This window comes from Hakea prostrata, chromosome 3 (genome assembly GCF_041222555.1).
Source record: "Hakea prostrata isolate BN-2017 chromosome 3, UWA_Hpros_2, whole genome shotgun sequence".
NCBI classification, from domain to species: domain Eukaryota; kingdom Viridiplantae; phylum Streptophyta; class Magnoliopsida; order Proteales; family Proteaceae; genus Hakea; species Hakea prostrata.
In genome coordinates this window covers 25097908-25122470 of record NC_142602.1, presented here as the reverse complement: position 1 = coordinate 25122470, position 24563 = coordinate 25097908, and the positions used below count along the sequence as shown (strand labels likewise).

General features: G+C 37.2%; 1 protein-coding gene and 2 pseudogenes across 1 annotated transcript; 1 reads left to right on the top strand and 2 right to left on the bottom strand.

Moving 5' to 3' along the window:
• The first annotated feature begins 55 nt into the window (after nucleotides 1-55).
• On the top strand, nucleotides 56-1921 carry LOC149021847 (pentatricopeptide repeat-containing protein At2g29760, chloroplastic pseudogene; annotated as a pseudogene).
• An 8963-nt stretch (nucleotides 1922-10884) lies between these two features.
• LOC149021846 (pentatricopeptide repeat-containing protein At2g29760, chloroplastic pseudogene) lies at nucleotides 10885-14116 on the bottom strand (annotated as a pseudogene).
• Nucleotides 14117-15728: 1612 nt separating this feature from the next.
• LOC149021845 (S-adenosylmethionine synthase 1) lies at nucleotides 15729-17869 on the bottom strand. Its single transcript, XM_089150023.1, has 2 exons — nucleotides 17761-17869; nucleotides 15729-17121 (listed from the first exon to the last, which is right to left on the bottom strand). The coding sequence occupies exon 2, from the start codon at nucleotides 17117-17119 to the stop codon at nucleotides 15944-15946; it is 1176 nt and encodes a 391-aa protein (XP_089006149.1). The 5' UTR covers nucleotides 17120-17121; nucleotides 17761-17869; the 3' UTR covers nucleotides 15729-15943.
• Between the last annotated feature and the right edge of the window lie 6694 nt (nucleotides 17870-24563).

The following is a 24563-nucleotide window of genomic DNA, read 5'->3' as shown; positions in this document are numbered from 1 at the left end:
GGGTTACTCTCGCAGCGATTACCCTGGCGAAGCTGTCCTCCTCTACAAGTCCATGATGGCCGGAGGCATCGTCTTTCCCAACAACTTTACGTTCCCTTTCCTAATAAATTCTTGTGCTAGGTTGCCCACTGCTAGCTCCGGAAAGCAGATTCAAAGTCACGTAATTAAATGTGGGTTCGACTCGGATTTATTTGTTGCTAATTCTTTCATGCATTTTTATTCTGTTTTTGGAGATGTACGGAGTGCCCGAATCATGTTCGACCTGTGTCCCCAGAGAGATCTTGTCTCCTTTAACACCATGATCAGTGCGTGCGCCCGTGATGCTCAACCTACTGATGCTTTGTATCTTTTTGGAGAGATGATGCTTTCATGTATAGAACCTGATGACTTCACTTTTGTTGCTCTGTTGTCAGCTTGTTCGGCCTTGAGCGAGCCAAAGCTTGGCAAACAGATTCACTGCCTAGTGCGTAAGAAATCCATTCTGTATGATTCTAATGGTTTGTTGACTGGTGCTTTGGTCGATATGTATGCTAAATGCGGGAAAATGGACATGGCACATAGGGTTTTTAATGAAATGGGAAGCTGCAAGTCTACTGTGGTCTGGAGTTCCATGGTATTGGGATATGCTAGATGTGGACAGATTGAGATGGCTCGTCAAATGTTTGATCAGATGGATGAAAGAGATTTGGTCTCTTGGACAGCCATGATCAGTGGTTACTCTCAAACAGGGAAGTACAAGGAGGCGTTGCAACTTTTTGTAGATATGGAAGCTCTAGGGATGAAACCAGACGAAGTTACTCTTGTTACTGTTCTTTCAGTCTGTGGTCGGTTGGGTGCTCTGGATACTGGCAAAAGGCTTCATTACCAATATGTACAAGATGGATCCTTTAGCCATGGCGTCATTCTCAATACAGCTATCATAGACATGTATGCCAAATGTGGAAACATAGAGACTGCACTCGATATTTTCCATTGTGTTCCTGATAAATCAAAGACTGTCTTTCTCTTCAATTCCATGATCTCTGGTCTTGCTCAACATGGGCTTGGTAAGACGGCAATTACCATTCTTGGAGAAATGGAGTCTGCAGGTCTTAAACCAGATGATGTAACTTTTGTTGGGCTTCTATGTGCTTGTAGTCATGGAGGCCTAATCACAGAGGGCAAGAAACTGTTTGACTCCATGCTTAAGGAATACGGAGTTGAACCACAGATTGAGCACTATGGTTGCATGGTTGATCTTCTTGGGAGAAGCGGGCACTTGAATGAGGCCCATCACTTTATTCAGAGAATGCCATTGGAAGCAAACAGTGTAATGTGGAGAGCTCTGTTGGGCGCTTGCAGAATCCATGGAAATATTGCAATAGGTGATATTGCAGGCAAGAAGCTCTTGGAATTGGAACCTCATCATGGGGCTCGATATGTTCTGTTATCTAATCTATTTGCTGATAATAACCGATGGGAAGAAGCAGGAAGAGTGAGGAAACTGATGGAAGAAAGTGATATCCATAAGCCACCAGGGTGGAGTTATGTTGAGTTCAATGGAACTATACACAGGTTCTTAGCAGGTGATCAATTGCATCCGCGTGCCAAAGAAATTGAGGTAATGCTTGGGGACATGTCCAGGCGACTGAAATCAGTTGGGTATGTGCCCAACACAACCCATGTTCTGTTTGATATAGATGAGGAAGAGAAAGAGACTGTTGTTTCTTATCACAGTGAGAAGTTAGCTCTGGCATTTGGGCTTATCAGTTTCAGTGAAGGGATTACTATACGTATAGTGAAGAACCTTAGAATATGTGGAGACTGTCACACAGCATTTAAGCTTCTCTCTAAGATTTTCCACCGTGAAATAGTAGTGAGGGACACAGTCAGGTTCCACCATTTTAAGCATGGATCCTGCTCTTGTATGGATTACTGGTGACTAGCTTTGAACAAGCTCTACATGAAAAGTTAGAACTAGTCCATAGATTCTTATCATCTAGTGGACCTGAGTTACTAAAAAATAATCCATTTCTGTTTCTTGGTGGTGACTGGTGTTGTATCATGTTTGTATACTGAAATCATTGAATAGTAAATAATTTAGGGAAAAGTATCCTGTATTTGTACATTTTTGTATGAATAAATTCGCATTTGATCATTTTTGCCTTGAATGTGGGAGTAGTAGTTAATTTCCACAAACAGGGCTAGAAAATTTAGGAATTGGCTTGCAATGGTCACTAAAAACAATGAACGTTCAATTCCCTGTTAGATTTACAAGCATCCTCATAGATTAGGGTTCAAGAAATGTGACCAACAAAGGATCCTGGATCATGTGTTAATCTTCCATTTAGTAAATCTTAGAAATTCCCTTAAAAGAAATGGACTCACAGAAATACTTCACATGAGTTGAAGGATTGTTTTTGTCGTGATATTTCTCGAGGTATACGGTATAGGTACCCACAAAATTTAACTCTATTTAATTGCCATCAGAATGTTGTGATAAAATTGATTATCTGATTGGTCCATTTAGAAACTTCTGACATAATGATCCCCAAGAATAGTGACAGTAATACATAGAGATATCATGGAACGATAGGGACTGCCCCTCTCATGGTCACCAACAGCAACACCTATCCTGCTATCCACAACCACTAGGATAAAGATATAGAACTATAACAATGTTTTCAACTCTTTGTTTTACAATCACACAGTAAATTTGAGTTACTCTAGTTCGTTTACAAGGCTGGAATTGTTGTTAGAAAAAACATTGCTCCATTGTAACCAAGTAATCTTTCATTAATGAATTTGATGTGAGGATGTTATTCTCACAATAAATACAATTTGAGCAACATTATGATATAATAAAACATCATGTGATTTACCACCACTGTACTCCATTGCTTGACCACATTCATAAGAAAATTCAACTCTAGCAATGCAAACACTAAAGTGGTGCTCATTCGTTCGGTTGTCCACTCTTATTACCTTTATTGGTGCGGTTCTCCTTTCTTAAGGCCACCATCCACGCTTTCGAAAACCTCTTTTGTGCCTTCCTTTAGAAAGGCCAAGAATCTTCGTGATTCCTTCACTCTATTAGTTGGTCAAATATTTTTCGGCTTAAGTTGAAGGGTGGCTTGGGTATCTGTTGGATCCATAATGCCAATGTGGCTTGCCTACTTAAGCAAATATGAAAGATTGCTACCAAGCATGATTCCATATGAGTTAAGTGGGTCTACTCCTATCTTTTCAAATCCGGCTCAATTTGGATTGTTCCCACTCTCTCCAACCCTTCTTGGGTTTGGAGAAAACTCTTCCTCTTGAGGTCAATAGCCCTTACTGTCACACCCTACTCAGTCGGATGCAGTCATACCCGGATACCCGTAGGGGTGATACACTACATGACTACGGTTAAATGACAAACCCATACAATCATATAATATAGCGTAATCAAAGGACAAGAATAAAACATAATCAATAACTAAAGTTATAAACTAAATTATCAAAATGTTACAATTATCCCTCAACCAGGATTAAAACATAATCAAAATGAAAACAAAACTGGACATTAGAGTTTAAAAGAAATGATTGTTTGTTTGCAGCAGAATTAATCGAATTGTCTTCATAGAAGATGCCCTTGCCCTTCTTGAAAGATCTAAGGGTAACAATGTAAAATAGTGTCATGAAGGACACTATTGAATCGCAACAGATTGCAAGTTCTCTACTAGAACCCAGCTCCATAGGAGCAGTCTTGGCACTGAAACGAATCTCCATGCGGGTCCACTTCCTCTCAAGCCATTCCCTCATAATAGTCTGTTGACAACGGATCCTCTATTGAATGGATTCCTCATAATATACAATAAGATCTAACAATGAGTTCAACATAACACAATGAGGTCAACTCAACAACATATCATGCATTCATTCACCAATTTCTCACATCACGTATATAAGATTAATAATGATAATATAAATAATGATGAAAATATAACTAATGAATGAATATGATGTTATGCTTCTAACTCTATCATAAAGTCTCTATGGTAAACATGCATTAAGTTATACACCAGTCTATTCTGGGCGGTCTCAACTCTCCCTCAACAAGAGACGTCTATTGGGTTCTACGTGGTTTTTGGGTCAAGTCATATCAATCCATGGCTAGGGATATAAGTCACCACTCTCTCACATCACTGTTTGGTATGAGAACTGGCGCATGTCTAAGGACAACTCTGGGCCAATGCATAGTCATACGGTCTCCTACTACATATGGTCCGGATATCATTCCTCAACATGAGACATCTGTTGGTCCGATATCCTTATCCACCTAGAAATGGGATCCTCAACATGAGGAATCTGTTGGATTCCATTTCTCAACCCTATGATGATCTATATATAATGGATAGGATACTCTCATGTCCTCTCATGGGTTGGTTGTCGGTATTGAGTGCCCATGAGCCCATGTCTATTATATGCAACCCTATCATTTCATGATGACAGTGTGCTTGTTTAATGTTCACAGGACCTAGCGATTGACATCACATGTTAACCGGCTTCAATACCCCTATTGGAAAGGTAGTAGTACTCATGGGATTATTTAAACACTTTTAGACATCTAGCATTCATGTACTTAGGTCTAAGTGTATATATATATATATATATATATATATATATATATATATATATATATATATATATATATATATATATATATATATATATATATATATATATATATATATATATAATGTCATTAGGGTAATGGGAGGATCCACAACCCTAGTTGGTATATAAGTGTAAGAGAACATAGTCTCAAAATCAAGCCCACACATTCACACCATTTTCACATACAACAATTTATGAAATTTGAAATAGAACAAGTATAAACTAACATTACCTTCCATTCATGTAAAGTCACACACAATTTAAAAGAGATTACAAGATATTAAATATTGAAGATTTAAATAACTCATCATTCATACAAGATATGGTTGATTATTTCCTAACATTTCAAGCTTATATAACTCTCCAAATCCCAAAGTAATCCTCCAAAAAGAGAGTGCAATTGACATAAAATAACCCTAGAAACATAAGAAATTAATTGAGCAATAGTCGGGAATCGTCCGGAATCAAATGCAAAGGATTGCATGAACCAATTCTCACAAAGATTGAGAAACATTAATGGGGGAAATAAGAAGCAATCAATGTGACTCAACAATGAAAACCAATGCAACAATGCAAAAGATTTCATCATAATTGCATTTAGAAGAGAGGTTGCGAAGAGTCATTGAGTATCCTTACCTTTAGCGTGATTTCTTTTCTTTCTTGCACTTTGGCACCACCCAAGGAGTGAAGAAGCTTCAAAATCATGATCTCTCATTCTCTCCTATGTTCTCAACTTCTTTTTGCATAAACAATGCGTTTATGAGGTTAAATAAACATAAAATAGGGTTTTAAACCCGAAATTCCGAATCTGCCTTGAAATTGGGTAGGGGCGGTTGGTCAAGCCGATCAATTTCAACGGACTCCAAAAGGTAAAAAGGTCATTTCAAGGGCTGATTATTGATATAGTTTATCTCGAATTTTGAGCCATCTAGCATTGGTTTACGGACATGCCAAAACCTACTTTTTATGCCTTCAAGATTGATATTCTCTCTTCTTTTGAAGTCCATTAGAGTGATTCATCGTGATCATCCACCTCCATAGGTTCAATTACCGAACACCCAAGCTCAGCTAGTATGGTTCAGAGTTGTAACTTACTTGTACTCTGGGTTTGCGGTCTTGGAACCAATGGGTTAAATGGTCAGAAATCCGGGGGATTTCACACTTACTACCATCTCCACCCACATCTCCTCAGGTTCCTCCATCTCCTTTTGGCTTGACCCGTGGCATGCAATGGGCATTCTATTCACTCCCATGGCACTTGTACGGTGTATGAGTCCTATATCCCTAAATCTATCCCCCCCCCCCCCTCCTCTTTTATATTTGATGGCTCTTAATGTCCCCTTCCTTACCCTTGTTTCATACGAGCTTGGTCCTTCCTTCCCCCTCTTATGGATATTGCCCAGGATATTACCATTTGGCTTCCATCTCCTTCCAAAAACTTCTCCACATCCTCTGTTTGGAACCTTTTCCGTTCCCCTCCCCAGTCCCTCAAACCCCTGGTTTGGTTCAAAGGGCACATTCCCTGTCACTCCCTCAACTTTTGAGTGCCCTCAAACTTGGCCTCCCCACCCAGAGTTTCCTCATTAACTACTCTATCCTTGCTAACCCTAACAATATCTTTTGTTTGAATGGTTTAGAGGATATAAACCACCTTTTCTTCACATGCCCATTTGCTAGCTCCCTTTGAAAGAAAACCCTTGCCTCCATTTGGCCCCAATTGCTTTGATTCCATGGCTTTCCTCAAGATTGGTCTTGGATTTGATGCATCTATTCTAGCTCTTCTATATGCAATCAAGTAGGTAAGCTAGTCCTTGGTGCCACCATTTATCACCTGTGGTGGGAGGTGTAACTTCAAGAGACGGACTTCCCAATCTCGCTCCATGGACATGATTTGGAAAGTCATCTACTTTGATTTCATCTAGGCTTTTGTCTCTCTCTTACCCACTGTTGACGAATAGGGTTATTGTTGTTACCTAAGTTCTTGATTCAATTTTCCGGCCTCTCTGTTAAAAGTTGGTCTCTTTGTACTTTCTTTCCTTGGTATTTAATTTAGTTTTCTTGTAGATCAAATTGCCCAAATGGAGTGAAACTCTTTCTGAAACTAAATGTTATTGAGCTGGACAAGCAGTGAAACTCTCTAATCGAGTTTCACCACCTCACAATTGAAAATAGGTGAAGGAGACATCCTAAGTTTTTATATTCTCAGATTTCATATTGTTTTATCCTAATATAAAATTGTGATTGTGATAGAATTAGTTATTGTTATTGGAGAAAATATGTTATATTAAGAGGGCAAAAAACCACGTTCACAAAATATTCAACACTTAAAAAAGGAGTGTCAATAGGAAAATCGATGCTTTTTTCATTTCATGGTGTCATAAGCACAATGTGATGAGTCGGCATACATTGTTTATGCGCTGCCTTTAAAGCCTGTAGGTTTTGGTGAAAAAGAAACACCACTAAAAATGAACAAAAAGAAACATGTACGACAAAGTTATTCTGCAAATTGAGATACTAGAGAAAACTAATAAGTAGATCAGCTGAGGATAACCTGTCTTATCCAACAACCAACATTACGATATTATGGAAGAAAACAGCGGCACTAGTACAAATTGATGGAAGAATGAACCACAAGTAGCTTTATTCTCCCAGATTTGAAGAATGAACTACAACTAGCTTTATTCTCCCAAGTGAAATCTGGGTCGTCATGACTGAAGTGTCAATAGACAGCAGTCATCCAGCACATGACCATGGAACGAAAGTTTGGAAATATCACCCGGTTCGCTACCCGGTAAACCGGGCAAACTGGCGAAATATTGCCGAAATCTCGGCGATATTTCGCCCCCATATAGAAAATTTAGCCTATTATTTTTGGATATTTTTATTCAATAATTTTGGTAAATTTGATGCCTATCCTAATCTAATGCAAATATGTGGTAAATTTGAATTATTTCCTAAAAATTATTCTATTTGAATTCTGTTACCTAGCCGCATTTAATATATTACCTTCTCAGGCCTACATCATTTATACATAATTGGAATGATTATCCATTCACTCTGAAGATTCTATTACAAGATTCATTAATAACTTAAATTGTTTCCATAAATTATTTCATGTATACATTCTTCCCTAATCACATTTGGCATGTTGACTTTCGATAATTTTTGCCCACGAGTTTCAGGGGTATTTTTGGTCATTTTGAACCCAAATTTGATGCAAATATGTGGTAAATTTAAATTATTTTCTATAAATATATCCATTTAAATATCCTGCCTAACCACATTTAACGTGTTACATTCTAAGGCCTAAATCATTCGGATATAGTTGGAATGATTAACCGACTATTACAAAATCCCTTCATAATTTAAATTGTTTTCATAAATTATTTCATGACCCACTTATTTGATGCAAATATCGAGGAAAATTTGAAATTATTTTCTTATGTGTTTTATACTATTTCTTGCACTTTTAGGCGATTTTCTCACGTATCACAATCTTACAATATCACAATGATTCAAGACTCAATAGTTAATGTATTAAATGTAATTTGGAAGAAAATCTATATAGAATAACTATAAATAGAAAAATTTTATAGCAAAATCATCAAGATTAATGAACAATCTTACCAACAATTCAGTGATCTAGTTTTCAAAAGTCAACATGCCAAATGGGGTTAGGGAAGAATATAAATGAAAAATTATGGAAAAATTACATATGAAGATATTTTGTAATAGAACAGATTAATCTTTCCAACAAAATCCTTTAGGAATAATTTAAATTAGTTAACATGAAATTATTGTACATGAAATAATTTATGGAAACAATTCCCTAACCACATTTGGCATGTTGACTTTTGAGGACTAGATTACTTGAATATAGTTGTTATGATTGCTCATTAATCTTGAAGATTTTGCTATAAAATGTCTTTCTATTTATAAATTATTCTATGTAGATTGTCCTCCTAATTATATTTAGCACATTAAATTTTGAATCTTGAATCATTTGGGATAGAATTGGTAAGATTGTGATAGAATCGCGAGAGAAATCGCCTAAAAAGTGCAAGAAATAACATAAAATCACAAATAAAAAAAAGTAAAAAAAATAAAATTTTCCAAAATATCTCGAGATCTGCAATATATCGTTTCGCCCCTGGTTTCGCGTTTCGCCAGGGGGCGAAACAGGCAAATTTCGCCGATATTTCACCGAAATAACTTCCCATGCACATGACAATCATCCTGGGCTTGAAGTGAAAAAATTCTACTTAACCAGAGCAAGAATGTCCTCATCTGGAATATTTCTGGTCTTATATGCATCAACAAACATGGACAAAGGTTTTGGGACGCCAATTGTACGTTAGACCTCCAAATGCAAAACCTGTTCCAACGTTGAAGTTGAGTGGTTAAATTCGTATCTGAAATAAAAAATTTCACATTAACCATTGTTTAGTAATTTGGCAAGTTGATGTTGAAATTCTGAGAATCACTTGGTTCCATTCCCGAAAAAGAATAATTATAAATTAGAGAGAACTTGAAATAAAATGTATATTTTCCTGTTTGCATCATCCGTCTGGAATTACTGCCTAAAATTGATTAATTTTCAGATCCATGTCCAACCCTAATCATAACTAATTAACCCATACATCAAAAACAATGTTAAAGAGTATTACATTAATATAAGAAAGAAACATCCATAATTTTTGGAACCTATGGAAGGTGAGAAAAACAAGAAGTGCATTATGGGAATACTACCCTGACAACTATTTGATAAATCAATGCTATAAGTTGACTTAAAAAAATATGATTTCAATGAAGAAAGACCATAAATAGATTTTAGAGCAAATTGCACATGCACTCCAAAATGGAGGCCTTAAAGCACTCGACATCCCCATTTTATATTTAAAAAGCATAGAAACCCCAAAATTGAATTTTGGTTGGATATATTTGTCAAATTTGTCATTGAAAACCTTTCAAACACTGTTTATTATCGAGATATTTTTGAAAATAAACAGTGATTTAATTATTTTTAGTGATAAATTTGACAAATATATCCAACAAAAATTCAATTTTGGGGTCTCTGCACTTTTTGAATATAAAGTGGGAGTGTCAATACTTTAAGGCCTCCATTTTGGAGTGCTAGTGCAATTTGCTCTAGATTTTATGGTAGAGTTTTTGAATGGATTCATCATACAATAGCTTCAACAGTTGCCAAATCTTCTCTGAACGGTTCTCATTGCTTGCTCAATCTTTTAACTAAGTAGGATGCAATACATGAATTAGTGCTAGAGTAGATGCCCATGCTAGAAGCACACTATTGTACCCTGTCATGGAGAAATATGAAAGCTTGAACCTGAGACCTCTTGGTTAGCAAAGAGCTCTACGCACCACAAGCTAAAAAGTATGCCAAGCAGTTGTTCACAATTAGATTGGGATTTATTCCAATGCTAGAGGACTTCAAGTCGATTATAATCATTTCAAGCGAAGTCTTCGGTAAGATTTCTTTATCCAATGTTAGCAGACTTGCTTGGTAAGATTCCAAGCAAATCTGTGATACATAAAAGTTTGAACACGTTAAGGAAATAAACAAAGAAATGAGGATGGGCAACATTAGAACTGACTCTTTTTGTTGTATTTGAGTTAGACCTTACATAACTTTTTTGGGAGAGAAATCAAGCCAGTGGCTGTGCTCAGTGGAGAGGATGGGATGGGAAAGGCAAGTGAATCATTTCCATGAAAGACCAAGGCCATTTGTATGAAACATCAACCGAAGCTTACCATGACAGCCACGGCATGTGATTACATTTTTCCATTTTTCGACATTCTAAGAAATTTATTTAATTATTTCTTGCCTTCTAAGTGGTTGATTAGTCAGTGGTTGATGAGATACTGGACATTTTCAGCTTAAACAAATGGTTGGTTTACTAATATTTCTAAAATTTGGTTTCAGTTTGCCATTTTTTCCAGTTACAAAGAGTCACTTCTTTCTTGTATTATAGGAAGTTTATCATATGCATTAAGATTGATTTGTGGTCCTTAATCAAATAATTTAGCTTAGTAAACAAGAATATTTAGTTCAATTATAACAGATAAATCCCAAATTATGCAGAGAATCAAACAACTAATGGTTCTAATTGACCCAGCTTAAGTGAACTAAACTTGGATTTACTTTTCAGCCCAAATTCCTAATTGAGGAGAGGGAGCAAATCAGAAAATTCACCTTAAGGTAAAGATTGGGCAAGTGCTTTGAAGGATTCACAGGTTCTTTGCTTCAGCTCACTCAGGCTCCAATGAAAACCTAAAACAAATTAGAAGAAAATCAAAATAACTCCAACTAAAATCCATGTTAACCCTCTTCCAACATTTTCTAGCAAATAGATGATTTGTACATCATACAAATTAATAGAAATGAGAGTCTGTCTTCTTTTCTTAATGGTGGGTAGGAGCTAAAATCAGACCTTGATGCGCAGAAAGGTGTAAGTGTTGTAAGGAACCACATGTTCTTTGCTGATGCTTTCTCACCTCACAAGTTCTTGCATAAGCTCTTTTCACATGCTATTAAAAATGAAAATTTCCTCTTTGTCATAGAATGCAGAATGGGTCCAATGATGCATTCTAGAACTCGCTCCATTCTAGGTCTAGAATGTATTATGAGAGCATACAAACGCAGCTTTAATTTCAGCAGTAACCCATCCAAGAACAAGAACCCCCTCTGAAATTGTGAAAACAATAAGCTCTAATGATAATTTCATTGTTGAACCCCTTCTAGATTGGATTGGCAGTGGAAGTGCAATCACAACACAAATTAAGATTCGTCATAACTCATAATGGCAGCCTGGGGCCTCCCCTCAGGAATCCAAAAGCAACAGGAACTTCTTGCTAAAAGACGATATTGCATGATCCTCTTCATCATCTATGTCGAACAACATCTGAATTGTATCCTTCTCTGCATCCTGCATCTTTCAATCTTTTATCATCTCCTTCCACACTATTGAAAATTGAAATATATAAATATATCTGTTGGGTGTCAGGGTGAGATCAACATATCCCCTGCCAGATATTGGTACGTCTTACCCCGCAGCTTGACCAGACTGAAACCAGGCTTCTTCCTGACTCCATGGGCTTTCATCATGTCTCTCACATTCTCTGCATCATGCCACCTTTTTTGTGAAGCATAGATGTTAGAGAGAAGAACAAAACGCCCAGAGTGATATGGGTCGATTTCAGTCAGGATTTTTCCAACCCTTTCTGCCATGGGAACCTCACCATGAAGTTTACATGCACCAAGTAGAGCTCCCCAGACACCAGCATCGGGTATTATGGGCATGCTCTGAATCAGCATCTCTGCTTCACTTAAAAGCCCTGCACGGCCTAAAATGTCAACCATGCATCCATAATGTTCACTTCTTGGCTGGATGCCATACTCCTGAATCATTGCATTGAAGAACCATTGACCTTGTTCAACTAAGCCAGCATAACTGCAAGCACATAAAACAGCAATGAATGTTATCTCATTTGGTTTAATTCCAGCATTCGTCATCTGAGAAAAGAAATCCAGAGCATCCTTGGCTAGATTGTTAATGGCCAAGCCAAAGATCATGGCAGTCCAAGCCAACACTGTCTTCCTAAGCATCCCATGAAAAATCTTTATGGCTTCCTGTGGAGCCCCACACTTGCAATACATATCCATTAGAGCCACTTCAACCTCTTCCTCTTTTATGTTCTGTTTCTGCATATATGAGTGAATCATCTCACCAAGGTCCAGAGCACCTAGAAACCCACCCACAGACAAAATACTCACAAGTGTTACTCTGTCTGGCTTCACTCCTGAAACCAGCATTTCCCTGAAAAGATATGAGGCATTCACATACTTCTTGTTTTGAACAAACCCAATAATAATGCTGTTCCATGAAACCAAATCCTTCTCAGGAATTATATTGAAGTGATGTTCTGCAGAGATCATATCTCCATCCTTAATAAAACCATTTAACATAGCATTCCAAGATGTGGTATCCCTGCTTGGAATCTGATCAAATAACAGAAGTGCATCTTCTACCTCCCCATCTTGCAGAAGACCATCAATCATGGAGGTCCAAGTGATGACTGATTTCTCAGGCATTATATTAAACAGTCTTCTAGCAGAGTCTACATCTCCAACTTTTACATACATATCAAGTAAGCTGTTTTCAAGATTTGGGGTAGTCTGCATATATTTTTTCATAAGATGTCCATGGATCAACTTCGCCAAATACAAGTCCTGTGATTTGGAGCAGGCAGACATTAGACCAAGATATGTAATTGCATTTGGTTCAACCCCAGAACAACACATTTTAGCGAATGCAATAAAGACCTCATTAAGGCAACCATGTTGGGCAAAATTACCAATAACAACGTTCCAGGAGACCTCATCTGGTTCAGGAATTTCATCAAACAGGTCAATGATTACCGTGGACAACCCAAGACTCTCGTACATATGCATGAGAGAATTCAAGACATAGACATCTGAACCATACCCAAACTTGATTATGGAACCATGGATGGCTTTTCCATAAATTGGGTCTGTCATTCTTGATGCGGCTTTGATCACAACTGGGAATGTGAACTTATTAGGAAACAATCCAGAATTGAGCATTTGAATATAGAGAGAGATGGCTTCATGAGGCATAGCACTCCAAGCGTACCCTCTAATCATGGTATTGAACATGAACACATTGGGTGAATCTATGTGATTAAAAACAAATCTAGCATAACCCAAGTCCCCAGCAACAGAGATTGCAGAGAAGGAGAGAAGGGCGCTGAGAAAGATGGTCTCATTGAAAAGCCCATTTACGATAAATTGGCACTGGAACTTCATTAATTCTTTCGTGTCTGAACAATTCTTTGTCAGGAAAAGATGTGAACCAAATCGCTTGAATAGTTTTGTTATGGTGGCTGAGCTCATATTGAATTGCTATGTTGAGCAACAAAACTAGTCAGGTATGTAATTCTCAGAACGTCACATCACTAGTTGATTAGCTGAGTCTTTATACAGAACTTGGAGGTAAATTGGTTACTGCCAGAAATTCAGAAATCTTTGACTTCATACGTTCCACAGGTAAAGAAGAATCGTTGAGAAAGATGGACCACCCCCCCAGATATATACTGTAGAAATGCAGAACAACTTCACTTACAGGATTAAATTTTGGAACACGCAAGCAATCAAAATAAAGTACACTGTGCTTATTGGTTTGCTAACTGCAGGGAAATTAAACTGGTTAAAGTAGGTCAATAGATAGTTGATAACAAAAATTTGAATCCAGAGAGGACACGATGTCTTACCAGCATTTCATGGTTATCCATAATCTCTTCCATCGTCCATGACACAAGGGTTCTTCTAAAGCATTCATATTCCCTTCCATCATCCATAATCACATTCGCATGTGATGGGCAAGAACCTGCAACCTCAACTTATTGGTAATGCAACAGAGCTAGGGTTGCAAGAATTTTACTCTCTATTCTACAGTAGTGATACTCATGTAGGCAACATATTTCCGGGTGTTGGTAATGGATTTCTTATTCATCCAAAAAATATATCGAATTACATATAACTCCTTGGGGAGGTGAAAAATAAAAAAGGAAAAAGTATAATCTAAGGCACTAAAGTAAATAAACCTGTTCCTGAAGCACTCACACAGTCTGAACCACATCTTCACCAAAGGTGTCTGAAGGAGTAGCTAAAGGAGCATAAATTGATGCAAGTCCTACTATTGTAAAGCCAGTGGCAGTAAGGTAGGAGATGGTCTTGACATTTGGTTTTTTTCATACAAACTTGACTTTCAGGCTTAAATCCAAGTGTTGGTATTTCACCATGAAAAGAGGGTCAGAGGGATCTCTGTAGAAATTTCAGAAAATCTGAATAGGAAGGCGTGGCTTGGGGAAGCTCCGCCACTGAGGCTTAAATCCAAATCTTCATGCTGGGACCTGAACTAACAGTTCTTGAAATTTACAATGCATAGTAGTGATCTATAGATCGATGATATCTTTTTATTAGCACTTATGGTCCTTGTCTCCTTGAGTATGACACTACATTAATTATGGTGATATGTCTGTAAACGATTTCATATTCTCAAGCATCAGATTGATATGTCACTGTTGCTGTTCAATGAGATAAGGATTTCAGATGAATCTGGTTCACTAGATTTTTTTCTTCTCTTACCTTGGTTACGCTCTTAAAATAGCTCATGCATATGCTGTGACAGATAATACCACACGACTAAGAGACAGCCTTTGCTGTAAACATATGCTTTATTGTCTTTCACATGCTGCTGTTTCTCTTTATAAAAATACTGTAGGCATCTTTTGAACTTTCATTTTATAAAATTTAGTTTGGCTCTTATGCTAACAAACTTTTTGCCTTCCTGGAATCCGTTTTAAGACAGTCGAAGAGAGAAACCAACAAACTTGGAATTGGGTAGGGGATGGTTTTACCATAAAAAGAAAAAAAAAGGGTGTGAGATAGTTTTCATTCACTGATTCAAACTGTCCAAATTGACAGGGGAACAGTCAACAAGAGAATGACCAAATTGGGGCTCAAAAATAAAGAACCAGATCTAATAGGAATTCCACCAGTGGATATTCTGATCTGATATTTAGAATCCTAATCGAACTAAATAGTAGCTTTTTTCAACCTTCATCCTACCTTTTCTCTGTTGAATGGAAACTCCAATTCAATCAACCCTTCTTTAGTTTGATCCACGCCAGTAAGCCAGTTATTGACCTACAACCATTCTTACTAGAGCATCTTTCCTCACTAGTTTTCTAACTGACTGCTGAGTAGGAGTAGTTCATAAAGAAAGAAGTAGAGCCATCAAACTTATATAATATTTATGAACAGACACCATTTCTTATGGCAATTGGTGAAACTACCCACCAATCTGTTTTGGTTGTGGGGAGACAACCGGTCAGTTTGCAATTACCCTCCAACCTGTTTTGGTTGTGGGGAGACAATTAAGCAGTCAGTCTGCTGCAGGATGTTCTCAATAAGACATTATATAATCATATCATAGAGAATGTAAATGTAGAATTTGGAATCTAATGAACAGTAAAAGATAGGAAAAGAAAAGTAAACATATAAAATTCATTATCATGACCAACCCTTTTACAAGCTTTACCATAAAGGGTTACTGCAACCGACAATGCAGTTTTATCTATAAAAACATTTGAGTACTCATACAATTTAAAGATACAAAAAATCTGGAAGGCTTAAAGCACAAATGGTTATTTCCCAGAAAGAAGAGGAGGAACGAGCAGTCGGTGGTGGAGATTATAATTCTTAAGCTTTCTCATTCTTGAGGATCTTGACAGTCTCCCAGGTGAAATCTGGGTCATCACGGCCAAAATGTCCATAGGCAGCAGTCTTCTGGAACCTGAAGTTGCCTCCTCTTTTCAGGTCGAGGTTAATGGCCATCATTCCAGGCCTGAAGTCGAAATTCTCCTTGATCAAAGCAAGAATGTCCCTGTCTGGAATCTTTCCGGTCTTGTATGAATCAACAAACACGGACAGAGGCTCTGGGACACCAATTGCGTAAGAGACTTGCACAATGCAACGTCGAGCAAGTCCAGAAGCCACCACACTTTTAGCAGCTTGCCTGACAATGTACGCACCACTTCGGTCAACCTTGGTTGGGTCCTTGCCAGAGAAGGCACCTCCACCATGGGCACCCCATCCACCATAAGTGTCGATGATGATCTTGCGACCAGTGAGGCCAGCATCACCATGAGGTCCTCCAATGACAAAACGACCAGATGGGTTGAGATGGAAGATGGTCTTCTCATCCAGGTACTGAGCTGGGATGATGGGTTTGATCACATACTCCTTCAAGTCCTTGGCGATCTGGTCGTTTGTGACAGTCTCGTCATGTTGAGTTGAAATGAGCACGGTGTGCACCCTAAGGGGGACCATGGCACCGCCTTCATTTTTGTACTCAACAGTCACTTGGGTCTTGCCATCGGGCCTAAGCCACGCGCAGGTTCCATTCTTCCTCACTTCAGTGAGTTTAGCCCCAAGCTGTGTAGCCAACACATGGGTGAGAGGCATCAACTCAGGGGTTTCATCTGTGGCATAACCAAACATATGACCTTGATCTCCAGCTCCAATTTCCTCAGGCTTCTTTGTCAGGTGACCGTGAACACCCTGGGCGATGTCAGGGCTCTGTTGTTCAATGTTGACCAGAACATTGCACTTGTCAGCATCGAGACCCACATCAGCTGAAACAAATCCAATTCCTCTGCAGGTGTCTCGGACAATCTTTTCATAGTCCACATTGGCCTTGGTGGTGATCTCACCGAAGACCATGACCATGTTGGTCTTGGTGCATGTTTCGCAAGCAACCTTGCTTTCTGGGTCTTGTTCTAGGCATGCATCAAGGATAGCATCAGAAACCTGGTCGCAGAGCTTGTCAGGGTGACCCTCGTTGACGGATTCTGAGGTGAATAGGAAGGTATCCATCTCTACACAAAAGAGAAAAAATATATTTCAGCAAGACATGATCAGATCTTATACATCAATTTAGAAATATAACTAGTTTGTACTGCCAAATCTGTAAACTTGTGAAGGGCAGACATAATTCTAACACTAAACTTGGATCCAAGCCAAAATAAAACACATAATCATATAGTCCCTACACTGGAATTGGACTCATCTTGAGTCAGTGAAGCTCTAAAGAAATGTTTCTGAAACATAAACCTGAACTAGTTTCTCAAAATCAACTAATTTACTTCTTTACTGCATGCAGATTGTTTAAATGTAACAAACAAAGCACATCAAGGAGAGATCTGAAGCATGGGGGAGGAAATTAAATTGAGAGAAATAAATTATGTCTCGCATCTGAATTTACCCACAAAATTAAGAAAACAGAGACCCCCTTATAACTACGGAAAAACATCAGATTTTTGTAACTTTCAGAAACCAAACCAAATCAGGTGGGGAAAACAACGAAACTAAGTAGAGAAAAATTCGAAATTCCGGCTAAATGGTCTATGGTTGTATCTGGGTACCTCCTAGCTCTAATAGATGCCAAGCAAGATCTGACCAACATGCAAATCAGAAAAATAAGAACAAAAACCAAAACCATAAGAACCCATACGCACCTCTGTCTCTTCCTCAAAGATCTCAAAGCTGGAAAGAGAAGGAGATCTAAAGAACTTGCTCGAACGAGTACGAATACAGAAGCAATGGCTAGAGCATTATATAGTGACGCGGTCTCCTTTCCCATGGCTTTTCCGCAAGGTTAATCTCCTGGATTTCAGAATCGCTGTCTCTCTCACTCACCCTCCCATAAACTTGCTGTAAACATTAAAAAAATCTACAAAATTCTAAACCAGATTACCCTTTTGGTGGTTGGTGAAGTTCACCAACCGCACTTTATTCAGAATGACCCAATGAAGATATGAAACCGGTCCGGTCCAGTGCAGCACTGGACCGGACCCGATCTTACATTAACCAACAGTTTTCTATCTTAGACCGGTTATGTAAATTGAACATTTGATTTGGTTCATTATTATGTCATAATAAAACCCAAAATGCAATTGAACCAAACCGACGGTCCGACACGCCTTGGCTTAGAAGATGTTAGTTAATTTAGGCTTTTACATCCCTTTCAAGTTCCAACCATTGAAATGTGAAATTTGATGTGTGAATGGTGAGGTTACCCTACCTACCCTCTTCTTCCATTTGTACATTTTTAAGCCAAGAGAGTTGCATTAATAATTCACAGAAAGGAAAATGCAGCATATGGGGTCAAAATCTGACCTACCACATTTGCCAGAGTGACATTCATGTGATGTAATTAGCCAAGAAAAATTCTTTTATTCTAGTAAGGTCAAAAATCTGACCTACCACGGGAGTCACATTGGAAATTTATTTTAGGAAATGGGTTTGGTGGAGTGAATTTTTGTTCACCCACGGGTTAACACTATGCTGTCAACAGTTGAGATCGAAATCTGGACTGAGTTTTTGATCTCGACCGTCTGTCTTGCTTTCAACCACCTATGCTGTCAAGAACTATGCTTTAAGATTTTGACACTTGGAGGAAATTCTTTGAGTGATAAGTAAGGCATTTGCTACATTTGTCGATGAATAACATAAATGGTTAACGATAAAATCACACTAATATTTAAAGAGATTTCATGGGTGAAGCAAAAACTTTCTTATGAGATCTTATGAAAGAATATTGTTTGATTGCGTAAAGCCTATGCAAACTAATAGTCTCCATCAAATCACTGCTCCATCCATTACACACAAAATTTTCTATGTTTGATATGCTCATATGCAAATTTATTGGTTTGACACCAGTGCTAGAGCATTACAACTTAGATTCCTTTGCGTATTGGTTTCTCAACAGTACTGTTAGAACAGCAACTTAGAATTTTTTTTTCCTTTTCTTTTTGTGAAACTAGTAAATGAGCATAGAAGCATATCAAGTATTAGAAATCCGTAAGAAATGTATTAAGACATTCCATATCGATGTATCTTCTAATATTACTCCTCTAATAATTCTTGTTGGCTTTCTAAAAGTTAAGTATAAAAGTTCCAAAGAGACCTGGTTTTGGTAATTAATTCAAAATCATCAAGGTGTTTAGTGCCATGTTTCATTGATTCGGCTGATTTCACATCATCAATCCAAAAACAGCTCTAGCAATCAAAAAAGCGATGTTATTCTCCACAAGTGGTTGCACCGACGTTGTGTTGTCGTGGAGAAGGAACTTTACAATTCTCATCTTAAATTAGTTAGACTTTGAGAAATCAACAATTTCGTTCAGACTCCTGTTTAAAAAGCCTTATCAATTATAGATTGATTGCTCTCCCCATATCCAATGTTTGTACATTTTAGTTGAATCATACCCTTCTCCACTTCTCAATCCCTCAAAAACTCATTATTAAGAAACAACTTCAATAGGAAAAATTGATGAATGATTTCATATGAGAGAACCTCAAATATATAGGCAACATACATACCATGCTGTTAGATAACTCTAAAAATAAAAGAAAGATACAAAACATGAAAATACCCTTAAAATTGGTATAGATTGCAATCTTTTCTCCACTTCTTGAAACCTCATACCCCACCTCCCACCCCCAACCAATCATAATTTTTTTCTCTTTGGTCAAACCAACCATATGTTTTTTGATGTCTTGATATTAGTTTTGAATTTAAATTAAATATTTTAAAAATGTTATTTTTCTTCATAGCATTTCAAAAGTCTATATTTCAAAATGTAGATAATGCATGAAACACATTATTTTGTTTGTGGCACAGAAGAGTTTAGCATAAAATAATATAAGTCAAACAACCAATAATCATGTGTTTGTGTTTACCATAAAATAATATACGTTAAACAAGCAAAGAAATGGCATTTGACTAATCTAACACACACAAAACAAGGCTCTCTGGATCATAGGTTAGTCTCCCAAAAAATATATTTGAAACGTTAAGATCAGTGTGTTTTTTTATTTTTGGGAAGTAAGTTATGCTTCATCACAAATTCTATCCCTAGTAGTCTATGCGGTGGGGTGGTTAAAGTCAACTTTAAAATTCGAAGTAATTGTGTTGATTGGAAGACAAGCCATTCAGGATTTAGGGTTCTACATGCACTTCTATCCAAAGAAACTTGAAGACTACATGACAATCCAACTTCTTTCTGAATAAGGTTTACTAATTAACAAAGATTTCCTTGATACAAGAAACCATCATAAATGTGGTAAACCATCGATCCTAAAGAGCAGTACAAGGTTTTAATTGATAGATTACTTAATCTGGGAATTTGGATCGAAGTGGAGATCGATGGAATTAACGTATGGTAACAATTGGATCTTATCATCCTAAACTTTCAAAGTGAAGTACCCAAAAACCAGATGACCGCAATTCAAGAACTGTGATGACAACCTGAAAAAGAAAAAGGAAATTTGAAAACAGTGGGTGAACTGATCAATTAACCAGGATACTAGAACTTGGACTGAAGACCTTTTGAATTGATTAATTATTTTCTGGGTAGAAACTTTGAATTGAATATTTGATCCATCAGATAAGAAGAAAAACGTAATCTAGAGAAGTCTGGGTGGTCAAGGCCGTTGCAAAATGAAACGACTTTCTAAGGAAACACATCCAAGTTGAAGAAAATGGCCGATCGATCTGATTTCTAGCAATCAGTCAAAGAGGTCGACCTGATTTCATTTGATCAACTTGGGAAAGCTTCATCGAGATGCGCCGCCATTAATATCCAGCCAATATTGACTGTTACTATACACAGTACTCGATGCTGGAGATCCACTGGTACTTAGCTGGATGCTGGATCGTGTTCTTCTTACATTAAATATGTCACATGCAATTCATGTGATCAAACGAAACAATAACGGCAAATTACATCATATAACTGTGCATACTTGTTGACATGATTAATACAATCACTAAGTACTTCTTAAGTTCGGTTTCTAAAAAGATACGTTGGTCCTAAACTAGTCAAAGGATACGGGATTTTTATTTGTGGCAGCAGTCCTGCTGTTGCCGACGGCCCTTATTTGGCTATGCTATGCAAGATTTAAATCAAGGGTTGAGATTTAAGCAATGAGAGTTTATTGTAAATATTAGTTTTTTTGTTTCACATTTTAAGGGATTGAATTTTATTAATTTACATTAGTAAGTCCCTCATCATCCATACCCAAAACTCTCTCTCTCTCTCCAAACCGACGTTGAACAGGGCATGCCGGTGACATAACCCGCCGTTGAAGGTCAGCAGCCCTGCGATTCATCGTCTTCAAGAATCGTCTTCAGGAGAAGGTAAGATCTGAAATTTCACTAGAATAGTGATAAACATGGCCTGCGGTTGGCCTCATTTTTCAGCTGGGTGCTTGCTCAAACAGCCGTGAGGTTTGGAAACCCTCCCGTCAAGGGAAAAATCGTTTTCAACTGTTTTATTTTAATCTTTCGGTCGCAGGTAAAGCAAGAAAGAAGGAATCATCGCTCGGGGTAGTTCACCCAATCCACTGATTTGGGTTTTTGTATGTAGCCTCCTCATACGATGAATCGGCGGTGGGTCTACAATTGGAGTAAATTGAACGCCGAGTGAAGAGTGCGGCTTCATCAAGATCATTCTGGCAAATGAGGGTAAGGATTTGGTTGTGGAGGTTGAGGCGATTGCCGGTGAGAACAAAGACGGATTCTGGGAGTTTGGGAGCATTAGGATTAGGGTTTATGGGTCGATGCTTTAAATAGAACTGCATTCCTCTCCTTCCAAATAATTCAACTAAGAGTACTCCATATAGTGCTAATGAGCTCTATTTGACCAGAGCTTTAAAAAGTATCACGGATAAAGCTAGTCCATCCAATCTAAGAGAGAGGACCCAACAAATGCCTCAACATCCAACCTAAGAGGTGAGGCTTTCCAACATTCTAGATCAAAACATCAAAAAAAGAAAGCAGTTCAGAATCGACCAAATAATCTTTATGTCATTCCCATTAGGCGTTTTATTTTTGTAATATTCTTTTGAATAAATGATAGTTACCTCCCTTCTTCAATCTCTCTTTTCTGTAATAATTTTCAGCCCTATTAGTCTATATGGCGTGGTGGTTAAAAATTAACTTTAAATTCCAGGTGATTATGTTGAGCCAAAGGCAAGCCAGTCAAAATTGAAAAACCTATACTGGTATTCAAGGCAGCTTCGAGATAGGATTGGATGAGCCCGCAGAGAGGAGGCTAAAGATAGAAGAAGTTTGGACTAACAATCCAAACCTACAAGCTCTATTACTAAGAACAACAAGAGAAAGTTGGCCACTTGGGGAATTATCAATGTTATTAAAATTAGCAAATACAACAAAATTGGTGAAATTTGATAATGTCCCAAACCCAGTGCTTCAGACATTTTTTGAACAGTATGCAAATATTGCAGCCAATCAAATGGATGACTGTAATAGAACAATATCTAATATTTGTAAGTGCTATTAGTTTCTAATGAATTTTCTTTTTATATAAAAAAATATATTAAAAAAAAAACTTCAAGAGCATATAACAATCCTACCTCTTTTCAATTAAGGTTTACTAAAGCAATTTACTTTCCTAATTGAAAAAGACTTGAAAACAACCACAAGGAAACAAACCATCACAAATGTGGTAAAACATCCTGACACCTCACCTGCCAACCAATCATGTGTCGTTTAGACATTACTGTTGAGATTCTGACCGAAAAATTAGACATTCCATGCTTTTTCTTTATTTATTGACATTAGTTTTGAATTTAAATTAAGTATATTTAAAAAGCTATTTTTCTTGGTCTTTAATAATAGAGCATTTCAAAGTCTAGTTTTTATGCATGAGACACATGAACGTCAGTAAGTAGGTGCAATCTTTATTATTTTTTTTTGTTATACTATTTACTATTAATTTTGTTTATGCACAAATGAGTTTATAGCGTAAAGTGATATACATCGAACACCCAAAGAATGGCAAATTGACTAATCTAACAAACTCTCCACAAAAAAAAAAAAAGAGACTAATCTAACACACATAATGACAAGGCTCTCGCCTAGGGGTGTAAACAGACCGGATTTGGATCCGATAGTGGTATATCCATATCCACATCCTATTGTATTCGAACGGATTCGGATAATATCTTATCGGTTTTTTGATGGATTATGTCGGATTCGGATAATAATCGGATAATTATTTTCTTAAGTAAATTCTTCAAAACGGACATGAATATAGATTGAATACAAGTTTTCTACCTGTTTACATTTTTACATTTTTATTTGTGAGGGCTAGGTTTGAAATTTAAGAATTTAACAAATTTTGTAGCTATTTTAGTAAAAAAATAGTCACATATCATAGGTAAAATTTATAAAAATAAGAATAATAAATCTAAATAAGTAAGTTAATCGGATAATTTTATCGCACGGATAATATTTAGTAAGAAAGGAGTATACCATATCCGTATTCTATTAGTAATCGGACAGATTCGGATACCCCTAAACGGATGCAGATGCTAATTCGAAAGAGAATTTCGAGTATCCATTTACACCCCAACTCTTGACTCTCAAAATTATTTTGATTGAGAAGTTTAATCTCACTGTTATCGTTTGAATGATACCTACAACTCCTATATAGGCTGTGGCAGTTAGCCTTGGTTGGTGAGAGTGAGCTCCCACTTCAAGAAAACCCTTTTCTTTTACAGACACTTTTTAATCGTTTTTCTTGCATTAATGCTAATGGTTCACCTACCATCATTGGAGAGAAGATCGGTTCTCATATGGTTGATACTTGATACAAGTGGACCAAGAGTCTCTGATGCCCACGCCAATACCACCTTACACTCTATGTGAAGGAATGGAGAGTCTTTGCAGTCTATACATCTTTCTTTGGATGAGTATAAGAGGGGTAGCCTTGTTAAAGTATTAATATCAAGTGTCATATCCGTCAAGTGATTTTTAAGAGATATATCTCTTTGTATCGAGTGTTGTATCGTATTATCAAGTTTATTTTGATGCAATCTAATACATGTCTTTTTAGAAATAAAAAAGAGATGTATCGATATGCAATGTATCAGTTGCATCTAATGTGAATACATATTAACTAGTACGGTATTGTATTGTAGGATATTTCAAATGTTACTCTTGAGATGTTTCTAAAGAGACCTACTACTTTATGTTTTAGAGTTATTCTTTAGAGGTCACATGTTAGATTGTTGAAAGAGATGATGAACAAGACATACATATGCTTCATTCACAAAATTTTACCTTTAAATTCGTGGTAATTGTGTTGATAAAAAAAAGAGTCGTTCAAGATTCAGGGATTTATATATATTTCTAAGGCAACTTGGAGAATACATGATAATCCAACCCCTTTTAGGGTAAGGTCTACTAAGGTATCGTTTGTTTGAAGAATTTGAAGTGGGGTGGGAAAAT